Consider the following 21,639-nt stretch of genomic DNA (forward strand, 5'->3'; position numbering starts at 1 on the left):
TTTTCACAGTTATTTGTGTTTAGATTTGATTCTTGCTCTCTGTTATCTCAAATGTCCATATCTACAATTGCCATATCACTAACATATGGTCCCTATCCTTCAACAAGTAATTGGCAGTTGTGAAATGTCACTACAGTCTAGGTGTTTTCTTTTATCTTGGTTTACGTGTACACAATTTGAATTTTGTTTTCTAAACCAATCCTTACTGGATTTGTATCAATCTATTAGGCTATGGTAGTGATTAGTAATAAATGAGTAGATATTTATAGAACTTCCCTTTTGCCATGTATGTTAACATCTAAGAATCAACAATTAGGAGGTTTCTCTTATTTCTAAAACCTTAAAAGAAAATTTTATTATGGGCAATAATTAAGGTTGAATACAAGCTAAACTTGTTTGAATTTAAAAATAAACTCAATTAGAATAAATTCGAAACGAGTTTGAACATTAAATATTTTTAAGCACAAGATTTAGGAATATTCAACTCGTTAAACTCACAACTCTAAAAAATTTTGATACGAATTAATTAAAACAATATTATTTTAATTAATAGGATCAAAGTAATATCATGTTAATCTTTTTGGATCAATTATAGTATTGAACCAAAGTTAAAATTCGATTCAAATTCAAACTTAACTTTACTCAAATCAAATTGAGTTCAAACTCAATTTGATTTAAATGCAAACCTACCACTCATAGTATTAACTACACATATTAAATTATTTTACTAAGATACTAGTTTTGTTGCACACTGTGGTACCAAAATGAAAGTGGTGGATAGAATTTTAAATGCTTCCAGAAGGACGAAATCGACTTGTCTCTCCCTATGTAATTACTTGATTAGGAGAGGAATAATATAACTATACATATCATTTTTGTGTATAAATAATATTTTTTTTATAATTAAATATTAATTTATTTTTAATTTTTATTTATTTAATTATAAAATAGTATGATATTATTTATATATAAAATTATATGTAAAAATCACGCACATAATATTAATCATGATAGAAATATAAAACAGCCAAATTCAGAGAAAAGGCTTCTATAAGTGCTTTGCATTATTCCTCAACCTAAAATCTAGGTACAAATCAAGTCAAAACCCAAAATTCCTTTACGTAATTAATAAAGCAAATGAAGTGCGCGCTTAATTTGCATATGAACACGGGGAAAACGGCAATAAATTCAGTCGGTTAATACGAATACCCATGGATCCACCCGTATTTATAAGACTGGATACAAGCTAGTAATTTGATTTCAATTCATATCCATTTGATCCAACCCATACCCACCTAGCCGTTCGTTTGCTAGACCTAATAGAGATGATACATTAACAACAAAAACAATAAATCAATTTGGAAACTAGTGAAAAAGGAAAACGACGCCCTGACGTAGGTACACCTAAAGGTAAAGCTTAAGTATAATGAAAGAACAGATAGACAATATGGGGCTGAAATTGAAGACACAAAAGAGGAAAAGGAAGTCCACTATATGTTTTGTAGCAAAGAATATTCACCGAGTTTCAAATGCGACAAGGGTGCTTTAGGATAATCTAAATAATATTCTAAAACAAAGGTGCGAATACAAATCAGAAATCTATATATAAGTGATGTGCTAATGGTTTTATCTATCTAGACGTCGGAATTAGATAAAAAGTGGAAACACGTCAAGCACAAAGATGGATTAGACTTGGATTACTTGTTCTACAGTCAGCAGAAGCTTTAAATTATATGGGTTTTACACATTTGGTTTGATGAAGAGATTCAAGAGAACTAAAGAGTTTCTGTCCTTGGTGATAGTGGTTTATTTGTATATTTGATGGGGCGGCCTAGATTTGCTTTATCTCAGTTTCAAATATTATATCAGAGCATACACTGGTTGTTTTATACTGATTCTACTATTTTAAATGATGGGACACAATTTAAACAAGTATGATCTAATATGAAAAGAAATTGAACTGTTTTTACCATTTGAGGCGCAAAAGACTGCTTTTACCATATGGGCCGTTTGGAGAGAAACGCCCAAATTTCCGTCGTCTTCAATAAATCCAAAGCTTCAGCAAGCCTACGGAAGAATTAAAACAAAAAAATGTGCAGGACTTTTTCAGAAAAAAAAATAAAAACTATTGAACATGCTCTCAATTCAACATATCCAATGAAATTGAGTGTAATTAAAAAGATGCAGACAGCTCAAAATTCACACAGTTTCTTGAAGTGAAAAGATAAAGGTTCAACCTTGAGTGAAAAGTTATTAGTAGCTGTGATGGTAAAGCATCTGGAGATCCTTGCAATGAATGCAGGTCCATGGAAACAAAGGGGGATCCAGACAGTAAGAATGAATGCAACGAATTTGGCATAGATGGCATCTGACGAGAAGCTCCTCTGGTTCCCGTGAACGGCATTCACTACATGATGGAAGTAAAGAGGGCTGCTAGACACATAAAGCAAAGAGAAGGATTAGCACAAAGATGAACTTTATACTAAAATTTATTCACACAAGGGCAATAATATGTACTACCACAACCGTGAGAAGCCATGTTATAGTTGAACAGCAGTACTTGTTGAACACAACATATTTGATATTTCATGTTCCCATTTCAACATGTTTTTGCCATCTATCAAGGAGAAAAAACTATGCTTTTCTTCTATTTCAATTGTGATAATACTAAAAGAAACAATGCAGTCAGTTAGTAAGAATTGTGACAAAGAAAGAAATCCATTTACGGTATTTCATTCAAGCTTACAATCTTGAGTTGAGGGGAAATCTGAACTTCTATTAAATAATGCAGTCAGACAGTAAGAATATATGTTCAAGTTTTCCCTTCACCAGAGGTATTCAGAATCAATAGAGATTAACTCAAGGGGAACAGGTTTACTATTATGTGTAAAAATATTACCTGAGCACCAATACTGGTTCTATCTTGATCTGTGACAAAGAAGATATCCATCCTAGGCTGTGCACATGGAACTGTTTGGGAATAAATTTTCTGATCACAAGTGTCTGCATCCTCCACCTTTGTGATGCTCACAAAACTGGCCTTGCACAAAGGACAAGTTGAAATTTTTCTCATTGAAGCCTGCATACATTCATCAGCAGCATGAGAATTTCAAACTGGAATCATTTCATGGGCAGAAATTGTACATATAAAAGAAAGAACCTTAAAATGTGCCATTTAAGTGCTCCTAACCAGAAAACTCTTACTAAATTGTTAAGAGGAACTTGTGACAAACTCATACATCTATTTTCTAAGACAATCTTTAAAATCAGGGGAAAGGAATAAGGATTGCAGTTGGAGGCCAAGTACAAAATATAAAAAATTAGAAGTTCAAACTAGGGGATAAAAAGAATGTACCATCTGAAGTTCAAAATGAGAATATAACTTTAGATTGTTTAAGCACACAATGAAAGTGTTTTACAAAAGTAATAAAAAGGATATAATTAATAAGTATAGAATGAAAATCAAATAACCAAGGGAAAAAATAGACTGAATTTTGGAGGACAAGAATGCACACCATATGATCGGCCCAGTTTTGGATACATGAATAACAAAATCGATGTCCACAAGGCAGAATTCCTCTGGTTGAACTAAATTCTGTCCAACATATAACACATGATAATTCCATTGAAGTAGGCAATCTATTAACGTGTTCAGTCTGATCGGCATCTTTGACATGTCCATTTAAGTTTTCAAAATCAGAGCACCCATTGCTTAAAATTCTGTCCAGACCATGTGAATGATTTCTCTCCAGTATGTCCTGAGAATCTTGAAAACCTTCATCTATTTCACCAAGCTGATGGAACCTATCATTAGATGTTCCTCCAGTTCTGATTATTAGATTCCCTTCTAGATCAGAATCTGAAAGTGTAGACTCCAAAAAATTCCCACCAATATTCTTCTTTAGAAGTCTCCGTCCTTTACCAGAAGGTTTAGCCAAAGTGGTGCTGATGTCCATGGATATCTTCCTTTTCTCTCTTTCTGAACGCAAACAGGAAGTACTTGGCTCATGATGCTTTGAAATCTTCCTTTTCCCCCTCGTAGAATGCATTGAAGAATCAGAACTTGACTCTCCATACTTCAAAAAATTTTACAATGTAAATTGAGAACAGAATACAGATGATGAGCAAAGTTATCATGCATCTGAATTGAAAGAAATAACAGCGCATATTGTTGGTAGACGAACTGATAGTTTCAGAGGATTGAGCAAATACAAAAATTAGCAATGCAGAATTTGGTTCATAAGTGAAAAGCTAAAGCATGATTTAGAATACCATACTCAATTGAGCAGTTTTAGATTCAGGAAGTTTCTGAAGTTTCCTAAATTATCAAATGACCTGCTAGATATCCCATAACTAGCAAGATATGCAAAGTTTTAAATGTTTTAAAGTTCATATGCCGCTGACCCCAAAAATGGAACAATGAACATCACGCTTAGCTAATCATTGGAGAACTGAGTTTTCTTAAATGAAAAGCTATCCCAAGTATCCAATCTCTTCAACTATTTTGTCCCAATAATGTCTATGGCTACTTCCAACACTGATTCCACAATTAGCAAATGTTAATGAACTACTCAAAATATACTTTCTTTTCGAGTTGCCAGAGAAAATTAAATCTCTGAAGCAGTGACTGACCCAGGTGCACTAAGCAGAAAAAAGAGAATAGCACAACACATTTAAAAGTTACAATATCATTATTATAAATATCATCTGGCAAAGTTTGTAGAAAGTAGAACATAATTAATATGCTAAAACTGTGAAGAGAAATAGGAACTATTTGACTAAGGTTTCAGAAATGCAAAGCAAATAAGGGTTAAACAGACCTCCATACTAACCGATCCTGATAAAGGAGGCTCTTGAAAACAATATCTGACACTTGACTGCTTTTCCTTCCTTGAAGTTCTTTTTAATGGTTTTGCCTTTGATTTCTGAGAGTTATCGTTTCTTTTTTCAAACTTCAGTAAAAAGTTCTGCAATAAAAATGACAGAAAAGACAAAGGATAAAAACATCAGTCATGCCATCAAATGCCAAACAGCTACTATGAAACTAGTGAAGCTGCAAACAATTGGAGCTTCAAAATCAGAGTTATTCAATAAGTGAAAAAATGAAACCATTGCACTTTATGTAGTGCCACAAGCTAAACTGATCAATAATGTGCTCCATAGCTCATCAGATTACATCAATTGCGGTCTGAATAACAAATTTATTCTTTTATGCTTAAAACAGACAGATATATCAATTTATTGATTATTGAGTGACGTTAGCATCCACTCATTTCCATTTAATCATCCATAATGCCACATCAACACTTGAAGTTCTTACAGATAACCAAAAGAAGATCAATTCAGTGTTTGAGTGACACTTGAAACAGAAAACTCACACATAGAGCATCTGAATATCTAGTTACCTCATCCAACAAAAAAGAATCAGTCCAAGCAGCCAGGTCAGCACCTTCGGAATCCATAACATCTTCTTTTTCATAGTCTCCCAGTCTATGGTAGGATTTGTCAGAAAATACTGAATGCTTCTTAATTACAATTGGTAATTCCAACGACAAAGGCCCTAGCTCTCGTCCACTGAAAAGATTCAATACCATAACTTTCAAATCATAATTTTTTTGGTTGAATGCAAGCGCCAAGCTTATTATAATACATCCAACAGTTACAAACGATCACTATCTCATAAAACTCCTACTAAACTGACCATGATAATTATAGATACTAGAGTAAAATAGCATTGCCAAGAAAATAAACACAACCAAAAAATTAAGATACAATGAATAAATATGAGACATACGACAATACTATCCTCGATATATTAACCAAACACATTTCGTTAAATTTCTTTTATCTCCCCTTTACTAGAGAACAAAAAATCCCATTTAAAGTCCTAACTCTTCAGAAGAAGCATCAAATTTATCTCAATTCAATTGAATTTCAAACACTAATCTCACCATTGCAACATATAAGGAGCTTCAGGGACACGTTTTCTTTGCTTTATACAATCTTCAACCCAACGATGATTAACTATTATCGTTTTAAACTTCTTCGCAAGATCGAATTTCTTTCCTTCAAATTTCCAGCACACCTAATCACCAAACCCTAATCATTGTCAGAACTCAAAAAAAAAAAAAAAAATTAAACACATACAGACACAATTTGCTCTCTCGGAATCAAATCATACCAAATGCGTGGTTGATCTTGACATGGCACCAACATAACTAGCACCAGTTTCAGAGATCAGCTTGATGAGGTTGAACCGCTCCGAGCCGTTGTAACCACTGACCGTCGCCACCACCGAATCCATTCCTCGGATGAACCGAACTGCTCTTGAATCCAATTGAAAATTTAAAAAAAATAATAATAACCGATTGTTTGCCTGCGTGAAAGGTACTATAAGTGAGTGAAAGACACTAGAAATTACCTTCAGATTGGCTGTGGCCAGAGAATTGAGAATCGGAACAGAGTTCCATTATTGAAGAAAATGCCGGGAATTCGAAAATTTTGAATTTGTTTTGGGGAAAAGGTTAGGGCCGCGCTTATAAATCATCTCCCCGAAACCACTAATGACCAGTTGTATGACCGTTTGGACGAATTTGCCCCAATATAAAGAAAATTTTGACTCAAGTTGACCACATCTTGTTTAACATTGTATCCATTAAAAATGTTCGAAACCGATTAACCAAATCAGTTTATCAATTTTTTTAACGGAACCAAATTTTTAGTTTGAAAAAAATTATAAACCAAAACTGAACCGATTTAAAAATTAATCAATTTTAAATTAAATGAAAAGTACCAACTAAACTAATCGAATTTTTGATTTATCGGTTTTTGAATCAAATTTTAAAAAATTATCATATTTTACAAATTTTCTAATTTTTTAAAAATATTTTTACTATTTTATTAATTTTTTATTTAACTTTTTAAAAATTAATTCATTTCTATTAACTGGTGTTGAAAATTAGATAAACTGATAATCGAATCAAAAAATTGATTTTTTTATATTTTTAAATTAATATCTGAATCAATTTTTTAAATAAACTATCTCTTAGTTATATTTTTTTATTTAAAAATCGATTCAATTTAATTATTAGATAATTTTAAACGTTTTTAGTATTTGTTGTAAATGTTTTTGAAAAACTAAAAATTGAAAAGAGAAACATGAAATATAAATATGTGAAATGAGAAATAGAAGACCAAGGGTAGAATAGGAGAAGGTAAGGCCCGCGTGAGGTTTTATGAAAACAAATGAGGGAATATTAAATGTCATAGAAGCAATCAATGTTTTGTCTTTAATGTCATAGAAGCTCATATATTTTCTATTCTCAAGCGTCACCAAATATTAAATGTTTTTGTATGGTTAAAAAAACCCATCGGATATATAACAATATTATAATATAATTAAAAATACACCCAACATATCAAAAACCCTAATTAGATAATTTTATTTAATTTCTTATAATTTTAAATATCTAAAAACCTTTTATGATAAAACATTATTTAATTTTTAATATATAAAATATTATATATCAGATATCATGCCAAGTATCAAAGAGCCCTAATTTTTCTTAGTGTTGAAGGGTTAAATATGAGAGTAACCATGTTGACTAAATAAAATTGTACAAACCCTTAAAACGGTTAATTTAATTATTTTTTATTAAATTAAGTGAATATTAAAATATTTTAATCAATTATAATACATCCTAAACAATAATTAAAAAAATTATAATACATCTTGAAAATGTGACTAGCTCTGACAATGTGTTGTGTTGTATAGGGTTAGATTCGAGCCGAGCCAAGCTCGGGCTCGGCTCAGTTTATTTATAGGCGACTCGAGTTCTATTCGAGCTTGACTCGGTTTGGCTCGAGTTCGACTCGTTTTCTGTTCGGTTTGACTCATTTTTCATTATCAAAAAGACATCGTTTTTAATATATATAGATCAAAACGATGTCGTTTTATATAAAAAAATTTTTAAAAAAATCTACTGAGCCAACCCAAGCCAGCTCAAGCTCGATCCAACCGAGCTGAGCTCGAGCTCGAGCTCGACCTGGCTTGACTCGAGTCCAGCCCTAGTGTTGTGTTGTGCCCGCCCATATGATCCACTTTTTTTTGGCACAACTTGCAAACAAAACAAGTGGGGCTAAAATTTCATAAAAAAGTTTATGAGATAACCTTACAAACAAAAATAATAAAATAAATAAATTTTTTTTCCACAAGATATCATAATGTGCCTTGTTCCGGACTTTCAAATTTTTGTAGGTTGACACAATCTAACCAAATTTGCTTTTATATGAGCTTTAAAATAGTACAACCCATTTTCGGCTCTTAATATGACTTTAAAAGTTATGATGAATATCATTATATGATTAAATAATTTTAAATTAAAAATAAAATAATATTCAATCATATGATAACATACAGAAATATATAATCAATTATATTTAAAATTGATATATATAGTATTACTTTGTCCATTGCACCAAAACCATCCTATAATATTTAACTTAAAAGAGTACAATAACAAAACATCTGATCCCATCCAAACGGTAGATTTGAAATTATTACAATTAAGAACGTATACCATTTTATGTGCATTCATATTTCAGATACATCCACTACAATGATGGAAACCATTGCCGGCTGCCTGTAAATTTCTACTCAATCATAAAAGTTAAAAATAAAGTAAAACATCACAAAAATGGCTCGGAAGTCAGCAGTCTGCCTCAAATATTCTCCAAATATGGCAATATAATCAGCACTATGCCGCAGATTGTGAATGTGATGGTTGTACTATATAAGAAATGATAATGCACAATATTTATATTGATACGAGTGCAGGTATCTCATGCCCATCTCTGAGAAGGATGTCCACCTCGAGGTGGTATGTCATGCCCATCTCTGAGAAGGATGTCCACCTCGAGGTGGTATGTCATGCCCACTTCCAGATCGGGCAGGTGGTGTTGCAGAACCGTAAGGTGCATTATTCAGAGCTACTTGTCCATTTGGAGCAGTGGCACCTCTTGCTGGTCCACCATAGCTAGCACCCCTAGACGAATCATATCCAGGTCCCCTTTGCATATCATAAGCTTGTCCTCTTTGCGCATCATAACCATGCGCTCTTTGCAGATCATAACCAACTACTCTTTGTGGATCATACCCAGCTACTCTTTGTGGGTCGTAGCCAGGTCCTCTCTCTGCATCATAACCAGGACCTCTATGAATATCATACCCATGCCCCCTCTGTGCATCGTAATTAGATCCCGTGTGTGCATCATAACCGGGTCCTTTTGACGGCTCATAACCAGGTGCTCTAGGTGCATCATAACCAGCCCTTGGAGGAGGATGCCCAGATTGAGATCCAACAAAAGCAGGAGCACTAACACTCGCATTGACACCAGTACTAGTACCTGCACTAGCAGGAAGGAGAGAGCCATGCCCCTATAAGACAAAATTTGAAGGGTGACATCAGTCTTTAAGTTCCATCCAAAATCAACAATAAACCTTATAATACCAAGACTTCCCATCCAGCAGGTTCAGCCAAGTTACGAATTGGCCTCCTGTTTTAGTCATAAAATGCCACCTACCAATTTCAAGTTCAAATACTCCTGTTCAACATATATTATGTACGTCAATATGTAAAATCGGTCTAGCTTCACGTTCTATGCACACAATTTTATGCAAAGTAACTTTGATATTTTTCGTGCTTGTGAGCAGAGTTGTCAATAGGTCAGGTCCGAGACCCAAACAGTGATTGGCCTATTGATATATAAAGATCCAAGGGTTGACCCATATAATAATAAGTCGGGCTTTAATTAGGTCGGGTCAGCTTTAATTGGGTCAGATTGGTCCATTTAATCAATATTTTTAATTAAAATTTTTAAACATAAATTATTTTTTAATTATTAAAATTGAGGATAATACCCTAAAATATTTTATTTATAATCTCTCACTTGTAACGGAAGAATACTGTGATTACATAATAAAAAAATTATAAATTGATAATATAGTATAAATAAATTAATTTACATACTGTTTACATTACCAAACATAAATAAAAATATCTACTATATAACATTTATCTACTCATCTTCTATATCAAAATCTCTAAATTCTTTAAAAACATCTTTTGTAACACGATTCTGTAATTTGAAATCAGTTGTGACTCAATCTTTTATGCGTATTATCGCTTCGATCATATTTGGATGTAAATTGGATCTTTTATCATCTAGCACGCATCCACCTGTACTAAAAGCGGATTTTGATGCTACAATTGACACCGAAGGTATTAGTTGATCTCGGGTATAGCCGTAAACACAAGAAAAGTTTTTGTGTTGTCTTTCCACCATGCTAAAACATCTAGTTTTTCAGCATTATATCTTCGAACAATTTTTGGATAATGGTCAATATTGATATAATTATAAAATTGACTATAATTTATACTTTGACTAGCAATTTGTTTACCTTTGCGCAACAGAGATCATATGCGTGACTTTTTTTTACTTGAACTACTATATCTTCATTTGTTTATCTGGTGCAGAACTTTGTCCAGTTTTTTTATATTTTTGTTCATATATATATCAAGTAAAAAATCTTGAACATATTCAACAGAAATAACATTGCTATTAATTGATAAATTTTTATTAATAACATTAAATAAATTTTGTAATCCATTAGTTTTTACCCTAAGATCTAAAACAGAAATTTTAAAGAATTTTACTGTAATATTTTTAAAATTTTTGTTTTATTTGCATACATATATTCTAAAAAACATGATGAGAATGATGATACTTATGTTCTTTAAAAATATCATTTATTTCTATCATACTATATATTATAAAATAAGTTGTTGAATAATGCACACTTGAGCAATGATCTGTGAGTGTTTTCAATAGCTCTAACAAGTTCATTAAAACAATAACTATTTCTCAATCTTGATTTGTCAAAAAAATATGATCCGTCGAATCTTTTGGTTAGGTATTAAATTGTCGTGTTATAGGAACTTCATACCATTCGCACGCTTTCAATATGAGATATGTTGAATTTTACAAAGTTTTAACATTTATTTTTAATTTTTTTCTTTTCAACCTCATTGATCTACATAATTGATGATATATTTGTACCTGTGATAGGGATGATTAAATGTATGCAATGACATGTCTGATTACTTCTAAAGGTTTTTTAGCCAAGTTCAAGCCTTTTTAAGCAATTAAATTAATAATATAACATATACATCTAATATGAAATAATTGTTCATTAAATAGAGAAGATAAACAATTATACATATATTCAATAACTTTATCATTATCAGAAGAAATTGAAAAAATAGAATTATTAATTTTATATTCTTCAAAAATGTTTGTTAATATACGATAAATTGTAACCATCATGCGAATATTCTAAATTTCTAAATGCAATAATTTTTTTACATAGTTGTCAATTAGAATAAATATAATGATGTTTGCACAAAGATACTTTATATCCTAATTTATAACACTCCATAAATCAGAAATTATTGAAATAACACCATTAGAATTATTTAATTCTCCAATAATTTTTATTTTTATTAATTTATAATTTCTCAATATATCTGATCTAAGAGTTGCGTAGGAATTTTTCTAAATACTGGTTGAATATTATTTTACATCATTCATTCTAAATTTTATCTTCTGCAACTACGTACTTGTCATATAATCTCGCATCTTTATTTGATTGTATGTAAAAGTTGACATTTCTCTCATATGTTCGAAACTACTCGAAACTCCTGCTGAAATGGCACCTAGACCGACGGATCTCAATCTGGTAAATACAATTTGTTTTGTCTTCTGAGGTCACGTGAAATTTTTTTACAGTAATCAGTAACATATCGACGAAGATGTCCCGTCTCATTTATACTTGCGTATGTTAAACAAAAACCACAATGTTTACATGCTATTAGAGGAATTAATTTTTCATTTATTGTTTCCTCTATTCTATTTAAATATTCTTATATCATTGACATTTGTTTTCTTTTTTTCTCTGTCAAATAATATGAATTTGTACATGTACCACTTTCCCCCGTTAGTGCTCCCTTATTCCACTTTGTGTATCATCAACACCAACATAATAATATTTAAATAGATTGAATTCATTTGACATTAAATACATTTGTAATAATAAAATAAAAATAAAAATAAAATTATAAACATAAATTATTATTACTTATGAATTCAGATATTTTTTCAAAGAGAGTTAATGAAAGAAAATGAGATTGAAAATATGATGAAATAATTGAGATTAAGAGATTTGTAGCTACAAATGAAAGTGAAAATAAAAAATTGAATAAGTTTTTATAGAAAAAAATAAATTTTTTTTTTTTTTAAAATTAAGCAACTGCTACTGGTTGGTGCCAGTAGTCGTTGAAGAGCGAACGACTTCTGCTACAAGACAAAAGTCGTTGCTTCTACCACTAGGCAGATTCTGCTTTTACCACTTGGCAGAAATATCTTCTGTGAAATGGCAAAATAAGATTTGTTAGAAGTTGAAAAAAAAATATTTTTTAAATTTTATTTTATATACAATGTTGGGTTAAATTGAGGCAACCTATGAGTTTAATATTAAAACCGAACCCTGCTCTAACTAGACACGTCAATTCGGTCAGACCGAATGCAGGGCATACCCAAAACATGAAAAAAGAATCCGACACCATAAGACCTTGTTCGACACTGTTGAGTGTCGAACTAACCTATGCCCGTTGGATCCAGCTTCAAGGTTTAGTATTAGCCCGATGGACCGACCTGCCCAATATTGTTTACAAAATAAAATTTAAAAATATATTTTTTTCTACTTCTATCAAATCTTCTTTTGCCAATTGACAGAAGATGTTTCTCCCAAATGATAAAAACAACAACTTCTGCGTTGCGACAGAAGTCATTGGCTCTTCAATGGCTACTGACCAACCGTTGCTTTTTTTTTTTAATTTATTTATTTTTTTCTATAAAAAACTATTCAATTTTTTATTTTCACTTTCATTTACAAATACAAATTTCTCAAACTTTCAATCTCAATTATTTTTTTATATTTTCAATCTCATTTTCTTTCATTAACTCTCTTTCAAAAAATATCTGAATTCACAAATAATAATAATTTGTGTTTATAATTTTATAATTATTTTTATTTTTATTTTATCATTACAAATAAATTCGTAGGTCAATAGTACAGGAGCATTTAAATAGAATAGAGAAAACAATAGATGAAAAATTAATTCGTCTAACAGTATGTAAATATTATGGTTCTTGTTTAACATATGTAAGTACAAGTGGTATAGAAGATCTTAATCGATATGTTACTGATTACTGTAAAAAAATTTCATATGAACTCAAAACACAAAAACAAATTGCATTCCCCATATCACGATTCGTTGGTCTAAGTGCCACTTCAACAAGAGGCCGAAAAATTTCGAATATATGAGAGAAATGTCAACTTTTACATACGATCAAATAAAAATGTAAGAGTATATAAGCAGGTACATAGTTACTTCTGATTAACCTTTTAGTTATGCAGAAGATGAAATTTTAGAATAGATGATGCAAAATAATATTCAACCAACATTTAGAATAATTCCTAGATCAACTTTTTGATCAGAGATATTGAAAAATTATTAATTAATGAAAATAAAAATTATTAAAAAATTAAGTAATTTTAATAGTGTTATTTCAATAACTTTTGATTTATGGACAGCTACAAATCAAAATATAAGATATCTTTGTGCAACTGTCAATTATATTAATTCTGATTGACAATTATGTAAAAAAATTATTACATTTAAAAATTTAGAATATCTGCATAATACTCTTACAATTTATCGTGCATTAGCAAATATTTTTTAAGAATATAAAATTAATAATTCTATTTTTTCAATTACTTTCGATAATGAAAAGTTATTGAATATATGTATAATCATTTATTTCCTCCATTTAAAGAAAAATTATTTCATACTAGATGTGCATATCGCATTATTAATTTAAACGCTCAAGAATACTTGAGCTTGGTTAAAAAATATTTAGAAGTAATTACACATGTCATTGCATACATTTTATCATCCCCGTCACGGGTACAAACATATCATTAATTATATAGATTAATGGGTTGAGAAGAAACAAAATTTAAAATAGATATTAAAACTAGATAGAATTCAACATATATCATATTGAAAGCGTGTGAAGGGTATGAGGTTCCTATAATACGATACTTTAATACTCAATCAAAAGATTCGACGAATCCTATTTTTTTGACAAATCAATATTGAAAAATAGCTACGGGTTTAATAAACTTGTTAAAGTCATTGAAGACAACCGCAGATCATTGTTCAAGTGTGTATTATCTAACTTATTCTATAATATATAGTATGGTAAAAATAAATGATATTTTTAAAAAATATAAGTCTCATCACTCTCATCATACTTTTCAAAATATGTATGCAAATGGAACAAAAATTTTAAAAATATTGGAGTAAAATTCTTTTACTTAATTCTGTAGCTACTGTTTTAGATCTTAGGACAAAAACTAATGGATTACAAAATTTATTTGATGTTATTAATGAAAAATTATCAATTAATAGTAATATTAATTCTGTTGAATATGTTCAAAATTTTTTACTTGATATATATAATATTTATAAATAAAAAAATGAAAAAATTGAACAAAATTCTACACCAAAGGTAAGTTTTAGTAGTTCAGATAAAAAAAAGTCACGTATATAGTCTCTGTTGCGCAACGGTAAACAAACTGCTAGCTAAAATACAAATTATAGTCAATTTTATAATTATATAAATATTGACCATTATCCAGAAATTGTTCGAAAATATAATGCTGAAAAACTAGATATTTTAGCATAGTGAAAAGACAAGGTAGAAACTTTTTTTGTTCTTGCAACTATGGGTGGAGATCTACTAATATCTCCGATGTCAATTGTAACATCGAAATCCGTTTTTAATACCGATGGATGCGTGTTAGATGATAGAAAATCCAATTTACATCCAAATACGATTGAAGCAATAATATACATGAAAGATTAGGTCAAAATTGATTTCAAATTACGGAATCGTGTGAAAAAAGATATCTTTGAAGAATTGAGAGATTTGGATGTAAAAGATGAATAAATAAATGTTATATAGTAGATATATTTTATTTATATTTTGTAATTTATACAATATGTAAATTAATTTATTTTTACTATGTTATCAAATTTATAATATTTTTCATCATATAACTATGATATTCCTCCGCCACAAGTGAGGGATTATAAATAAAATATTCGAGATACTGTCTTCGATTTTAATAATTAAAAAATAATTTGTGTTTAAAATTTTTTTAAAAATATTGATTAAATGGGTCGGTACGACCGAACCCCGACAGGACCCAATTAAAACCTAATTCAGCCACATTAAAACTCGATCCGACCTAACCTATTATTATATGGGTCGGACCTTAGAGCTTTATATTTCAATAGGTCAGCTCAACCTGACAACCTATTATTGTTTGGGCTTCAAGTTTGATCAGGCTTATTGACACCTCTGGGCCCAACAGGCTCATAGGTCTAGCCTGACACTCTATAGTGTCAAACCAAATCTTATCATGTCAAGTTCTTTTTTCGTGTTTTCGGCCAAACCTCCATTCAATTCGACCTAATTAACATATCTATTTGTGATACATTATTTCAATTGTTTCCTCTACTCAGAAGTGACAACTAAAAAAATGCCCTAAAAAAAGTGATAATAAAAAAAATCTAATCAAATAGAGATAAAAAGGAACTATCTTTTCAAATAGCTTAATCACCATTCCTTTCAATAACAGCGAAAGTAAACCAAAACTAAGGAAAGTAGCATACCTGGGGAACACCATAACCATCTTCATAAGCATTTTGTCCCACAGGACGACCAGAGGCACCATTCTCACTGTTTCCAGTTTCAGTGCCATAAGGCCCACCTATGTTTGTTCAATAAAATACATGACCAAGAAACAAAAAAGTTAATCCAAAAGGGAAGAAGTAAAGAAACAATAAAAATACCAGCTCTTCTATCAACATTAGAGGCATTTGTCAACTCTGCCCGAAGCTTTTCCACTTCCCTTGCCATTGTAATATAGTTCTTGTCCATCACCTGAAGTGACTCAAGGTGATCATTGTAAAATTTCTTTTCATATTCATAAGTAGCCCTGCATGATCATATGATAAAAGGTCGTTGGATGTCCATAACTAGAGGCTAATTAAGAGGAAAATATAACAATAGGCATCTGTAAAAATGACTCCAAGAAGGAATGATACATTATTAAATGTTACAGAACCAGGGATGTTCAGAAATTAATTACTTGGATCCAATTTTCTCCAAATAAAATCATTGGTGCAAATAAAAATACCTTTGAATTCCAGGTTTACAACTTCAAGCAAGAAATACAGGCACACAATTATCAAGAAATAGTTATAGAATGTGTGAAAAATGAAATTTGTGTAAAAGATATGCACCTAAGCTGCTAAAATTAATATTTATTTTCAAAATGTCAAAAATCTCGAGATAATTTCTACCGAAGTTACACCTGGGACAATCAGAAATAAGATATCAAAAGAAACCTGCAATGATGATATTCTTGTCTAAGGCTATCAAGTTCTGACATCAGAGCTGGCATCTTCTGTACATCTGCATGGGCCCTCTGAAGATCCTGAGTCAGTTGACGAACTTTAGTGATAAGTTCCTCCCTTGCTACAACCAAATTCTGAGCATCTGTCTTTGCCTGCTGTAACTCCAACTTAGCAGGTTCTGCAGCTTGTAGATCAGCTTCCATCTTGGCAATCTTGTCAGTAAGGCTTCTCATTTGCTGCTCTCTCTCAGAATTCATAGCTCCTATCTGAGCATGCAATATTTGCAACTCATGCTGTGCTGCAGCAAGTTCTTGTCTCAATGTTCCATAAGTAGCAGCAAGCCGCTGGTTCTCTGTTACAAGCTTCTGCATCTCCACATGTTGCGCAACAATTTTCTGTTCCATAACTTCTAGAGGTGGCAACATGTCAAAAGGAGGGAAGGCACCTGGCATTGGACATTTTCCAGGGCCAAATGAGTCAGGATGCATTATGCCAGGGCCTGGAAGAGGCCGCCTTAGATGAGGGGGTGGCACCCGACCTTTACTTCCCATGTCAAGAAGTTATAACCTGAAATAAGATATATAACCTATGAGAATACAGAATCACAGTTAATGTGGTACATGCACAGCATCAAAGTCAAAACTAGCTGCTAAGAGCTTAAAAAGTAAATGCTGGCGTAAACTGTACACAGTAACAAGCAATAATTTAATACAGAGAAAAAGGATACAAAATTTGAGATAATATCAATGTAAAAGTAATGCATTTAACTCTTTAGGATGAAGCTCATTGAGAAAAAATATTTAAAAATATACAAACAGTTAGACAAATATTCCTTCAACCAATCATAAAATAGTTCATTCACACACATTGCCTCAATATTACAGTAGAATTTGACGGCACAACATTTGAAAACTAAAATTTTAATCATGACATCTCTAATCTATATAATACAGAAACACCCTAAAGCAGAACAAAACCCTGAGTGAGAAATTTATCATAGACCAAAATGGGTCACATTATGTATATCGACATGACTCAGCCAGAATGTGAAATTACAAACTCATATTCTTTATTACACAAGCAAGCAAAAGAAATTAAAAAAAAAAAATCAGCTACAGGTGAAATTTATTAAAATTTACAAACCCAGAAAATAAAATTTGAAAAAATTTCAGAAACAACATGATGGCAATCAAATGGTGTGAAAGACATTATACAAGAAACATAACAAAGATAAGATGAGCATATCGATGTTTCCATGATAACCCTAATTCAGGAGGAAAGTGAAAAGGAGAAAAAGATGAAATGACGCCGTTTTCGCTTACCTCGGCGGAGATAGAGGAGGAAAATCGTCAAGAGAATGACCAGAGTTGAGAGAGAGAAGAAGAAGCAAGCTAAACTCACCGTGAAAAACTAAAATATCAGTAAAACCCTACAAAAGGCAATTGGAATTGGCATACACAAAAAAAAGGTGGACCAAAATGAAAAAACTAAAACTATGATTAAAAAGTTCCAATACGACGCCGTATTGGAGACTGGGATTTTCCCACTTTTTTGTCCACAATTAAAGAGTTCAATCATTTGTCATTGAAGTTTGTTTTGAGCTAGAGAAAAGTGATTTTACCATTTCTATTCATATTGCCTACTAATTTAGTTAGATGTTTTATGCTTATGAATTGTCGAAACATATATTAGATTATAAGCGTAGAGACTGAAATTTATATTTTATAAAATTAATTATTTATGTTAAAGTTTAATCTCTTACACTTATATATCACTCACTTATATTATATTTATTAGATGTGAGACTTTAGTTTTCAATATGAATAAATAAAATGACATTTCTTTATCTTTGTTTCACATATGTATTTATAAAAATAATAAAATTATATATATATACGTATTTTGAGTATGTAAATGAATATTTATTTTAATTGTGTTATTATGTGATTAGATAATTTTGAATTAAGAAAAATTAACATTTATTCATATGATGACACATATAAGTGTATATCTATTTATATATTCGAAGTAAATATGTATAATATTATTCTTATTACAAACTCTCTCTCACTTCATTGGACTATTAACACTTACCAAGTACTCGCACCCTTTCTCTATAGTTATTAATGATAACCCAGGTGTTTCGTGGATGAGTAGAGATGTTTTTACCCTTAAAAAGATTGTTGAAGCATTTTACCAAAGAATCACAAAGATAAGGAATCAACAATGTTGATTTGTAATTGTTCATTCTTTAAGTTTTGTTTTTGCATCGATTCATACCACTGGTCTTCAGGTTAGTATTTTGTGCAATATTTAATAAAATTTTAAACATATGCTATAAACACCTTGATGTTTTTAAGCAAAAACCCTAATATACAAAAGAGTTTTTTTGAGTTATTAGCTCGTCTCTCTTTTCAGGAGTTTCTTGAACCAAAAAGATTGTGAAATGGTTTTTGAAGAAGATCCAAAGATATACCCTAGATCAAAAGATCCCTCCTTGCCCCTCCTCTCTTTGTTTTATCGCCAAAAGGTGAGGGCACTGTGATGGTTTGGAGACACGTGGAGCCTGGATGCTTTTAGAAGTTTGCGTGTTCATATAATTTGGGTGACATGTATGGTCAATTGATGCACATTAAAGGTTGCTGAGTGTGATATCACTATTTACGTTTAATATGATTCATGTCACTTGATCGACTCAATCATTTTATATTTAATGTGTTGTTAAAATAATACAATCACCTTCTATTATATATGATATAAACCGCTTAATTAGTATAATGATGATTATATCTAATTACATATTCTAACAATTTGATGTTAAACATGTGTTCTCGATCCATTGGCTTATATTTCTTATTTGAGGGAGATTTTCCCTCCACGTTGCTTCAAGGTAGGAGCTTGCACATTCGCGTTTTGTGACAACATGCATCTAGGTGGCCTGCGACTTCTTGACACTTTTGGCATGAGTTATTTACACAGTGAAAGTGTTATGTTGATGGGATGGTAGGAAATTGTCGATTGAGAAGCAGGGCTTCCATCAATCAAAGCAAGTTTTGCTTCCGAGAAGATAGATTTTCTGGTTTATAGTTTTTCTCTTAGCCGATGCCTCATCTTAGCATCCTGCAGCTGAATTTACAGAGGTATCAGTGACTTTTAGTCAGACTGTACACCATGCCAATGGAGTTCAGCACCATTTGATACAACTGAAAATTCTAACAGAAAACAATTACAGCAGCATTATAAGCACTTTTCTAAACAGCTCAACAGAAATTCAAGCTTCACAGTCTTTGCCACGGATGTTGAGGATGGTGTAAAACCTCATTCCCATTTGCATTTGATGTGCTGGGTATGTATAAATTTACACCTTAATACCAAAGTTTCATCCATTCTCCTCAAAGCAAAGCTCTCCACCAACACATAGCAGCCAAATCTCTGCCAGCCAATTTCACTTGTATTCTCTTCAACTCTCTGCACTCTCACTTCCTTTTCTCTGCCACCACCAACCCACCCTCCTTCCTCTTCCACCCATCTCATTTTCTCAACAATGGCTACACTCAATCCCACACTTGCCCTTTTCACTCTATTTCTGTCATAGACTATAAACCACACAAATCCAGCATGGTTTTCTCTATTATCCCTTAAAGCTTCCATACCAAACACTGAACTCGCTTCCCTTTTCACCATTGTATTCACATTCACAACATTGCTTCCATTATTCTGGCATGAAACGATCTCTTCCCACCGTTGCTCAAGAGTCATTTTATAGAACACTGACCTCTTCATTTGGTGTCTAAGTCTGGCTTTCTCTCTTACAAATATGAAGGGGCAGTACCATGTGCCTACAACATTTGAATTCGAACGCTTGCTACTTATAGAGAAGTCGAAGCTTGGAAGCAGTGCTCTGAGAGAATTATCAAGGCCTAGAGCTTCACTTAGTCGAGAACGAACTAATCTTGAGTTGCGAACTTCCCAGCCTTTCTTTCTCAGGAATCTTGGAGGAAGGCCATCAGTAGCAGCGGACTTGGCAAAGAAATTGTGCCATTGATAACGGTGGATCTTGAATTGCTGGTATATGTTTCTATGATCAAATGGCTTTGGTTTCTCATCATTTATGATATTGTTGAAGCAGCAAATCCCCATGTCATTCTCCCTTGAACTTTTGCAAGCTTGCCTGCAAATTAAAAAAAAAAAAATTTAGCTTTCTGAATAAAAAACCATATGAACAGAAGTTCAGTAAAGAGCATAAGTACCCTTTGTATTTGCCTTTAGCTCTGATAACATAGTAGCGATTAGACGAGAGAGGTTGGTCGAGAACTGGGATAAACAAAACTTTAGTCTTGCTAATCTCTTGGTAATCTGATGAATGAACAACTGTTAGTAACTTGTCTTGAGGAAATGGTAACCTTTTAACACTTCTGAATTTACAGGCACCCCAGCAAAAAGAATCTTCTGCTTCTGCTTCTTCATCTGTAATTACTAGAAAACCTGAATATGGGACCTCCCGTGGCTCTACCGAAAGAGCACTTGGGAAATTTCTGTACATGGATAAAGGCCTTGTAACATACATGGCTGCTCAGCTTATCCTTTCTGTGTGTGCGTGGATGCAGGGGAGAAGAGGGGGAAAGTGGGTTTATGCGATAATTTTGCTTAAGAATTAAGAAAGGGAATCCTGGGTGCGGTGACATGATCTGTATACTTTATGTAAATGATCGTATGAATGATTGAATTTGAATGCTCAAAGCGGGCCTGATTTTTCAACCTTTCAGCAGAGAGAGAGAGAGAGAGTAAGATATGAAATCGTCGAGTTAAACAATTGGCAACCGAAGATTCAATTTAGAAGAAAATTAAAGTAGAGCACATAGGACAGACAAATTTGTTATGGTGCTTCCACTTTTTCTACCACTATGTAATATTCTTTTGCGTTGCTTTTATCCATTTCTAGTTAGAGTTAGATCCAAACTGAATTGACTCGATTTTAAAAACCGATTCAATTTAATTGATTTAATTCAAATTTATTTAATTTAAATTC

The 21,639-nt window shown here is 31.8% G+C and overlaps 3 protein-coding genes across 6 annotated transcripts; all 3 read right to left on the reverse strand.

Moving 5' to 3' along the window:
- Nucleotides 1–1,662: 1,662 nt before the first annotated feature.
- On the reverse strand, nucleotides 1,663–6,503 carry LOC123197693 (BRCT domain-containing protein At4g02110-like). Of its 3 annotated transcripts, none has more exons than XM_044612030.1 (9): nucleotides 6,422–6,503; nucleotides 6,182–6,321; nucleotides 5,952–6,085; nucleotides 5,406–5,574; nucleotides 4,833–4,967; nucleotides 3,516–4,076; nucleotides 2,900–3,079; nucleotides 2,238–2,433; nucleotides 1,663–2,067 (listed from the first exon to the last, which is right to left on the reverse strand). In XM_044612030.1, the coding sequence occupies exons 1-8, from the start codon at nucleotides 6,468–6,470 to the stop codon at nucleotides 2,254–2,256; spliced, it is 1,548 nt and encodes a 515-aa protein (XP_044467965.1). In that variant the 5' UTR covers nucleotides 6,471–6,503; the 3' UTR covers nucleotides 1,663–2,067; nucleotides 2,238–2,253. The 3 variants fall into 3 exon arrangements, with proteins under 3 accessions (XP_044467965.1, XP_044467964.1, XP_044467963.1); XM_044612029.1 differs by having other exon boundaries at nucleotides 2,238–2,430; nucleotides 4,821–4,967; XM_044612028.1 differs by having other exon boundaries at nucleotides 4,821–4,967.
- Nucleotides 6,504–8,414: 1,911 nt separating this feature from the next.
- On the reverse strand, nucleotides 8,415–18,054 carry LOC123197385 (protein FLX-like 2). 2 transcript variants are annotated; one of them, XM_044611656.1, is made up of 6 exons: nucleotides 17,933–18,054; nucleotides 16,602–17,177; nucleotides 16,044–16,189; nucleotides 15,864–15,961; nucleotides 8,914–9,436; nucleotides 8,415–8,870 (listed from the first exon to the last, which is right to left on the reverse strand). In XM_044611656.1, the coding sequence occupies exons 2-6, from the start codon at nucleotides 17,159–17,161 to the stop codon at nucleotides 8,842–8,844; spliced, it is 1,356 nt and encodes a 451-aa protein (XP_044467591.1). In that variant the 5' UTR covers nucleotides 17,162–17,177; nucleotides 17,933–18,054; the 3' UTR covers nucleotides 8,415–8,841. The 2 variants fall into 2 exon arrangements, with proteins under 2 accessions (XP_044467591.1, XP_044467590.1); XM_044611655.1 differs by having other exon boundaries at nucleotides 8,415–9,436.
- A 1,302-nt stretch (nucleotides 18,055–19,356) lies between these two features.
- Nucleotides 19,357–21,409, reverse strand: LOC123197706. Its single transcript, XM_044612042.1, has 2 exons — nucleotides 20,861–21,409; nucleotides 19,357–20,781 (listed from the first exon to the last, which is right to left on the reverse strand). Exons 1-2 carry the CDS (start codon nucleotides 21,175–21,177, stop codon nucleotides 19,929–19,931), a joined length of 1,170 nt encoding a protein of 389 aa, XP_044467977.1. The 5' UTR covers nucleotides 21,178–21,409; the 3' UTR covers nucleotides 19,357–19,928.
- Nucleotides 21,410–21,639: the final 230 nt, after the last annotated feature.

This window comes from Mangifera indica, chromosome 15, assembly GCF_011075055.1.
Source record: "Mangifera indica cultivar Alphonso chromosome 15, CATAS_Mindica_2.1, whole genome shotgun sequence".
NCBI classification, from domain to species: Eukaryota; Viridiplantae; Streptophyta; class Magnoliopsida; order Sapindales; family Anacardiaceae; genus Mangifera; species Mangifera indica.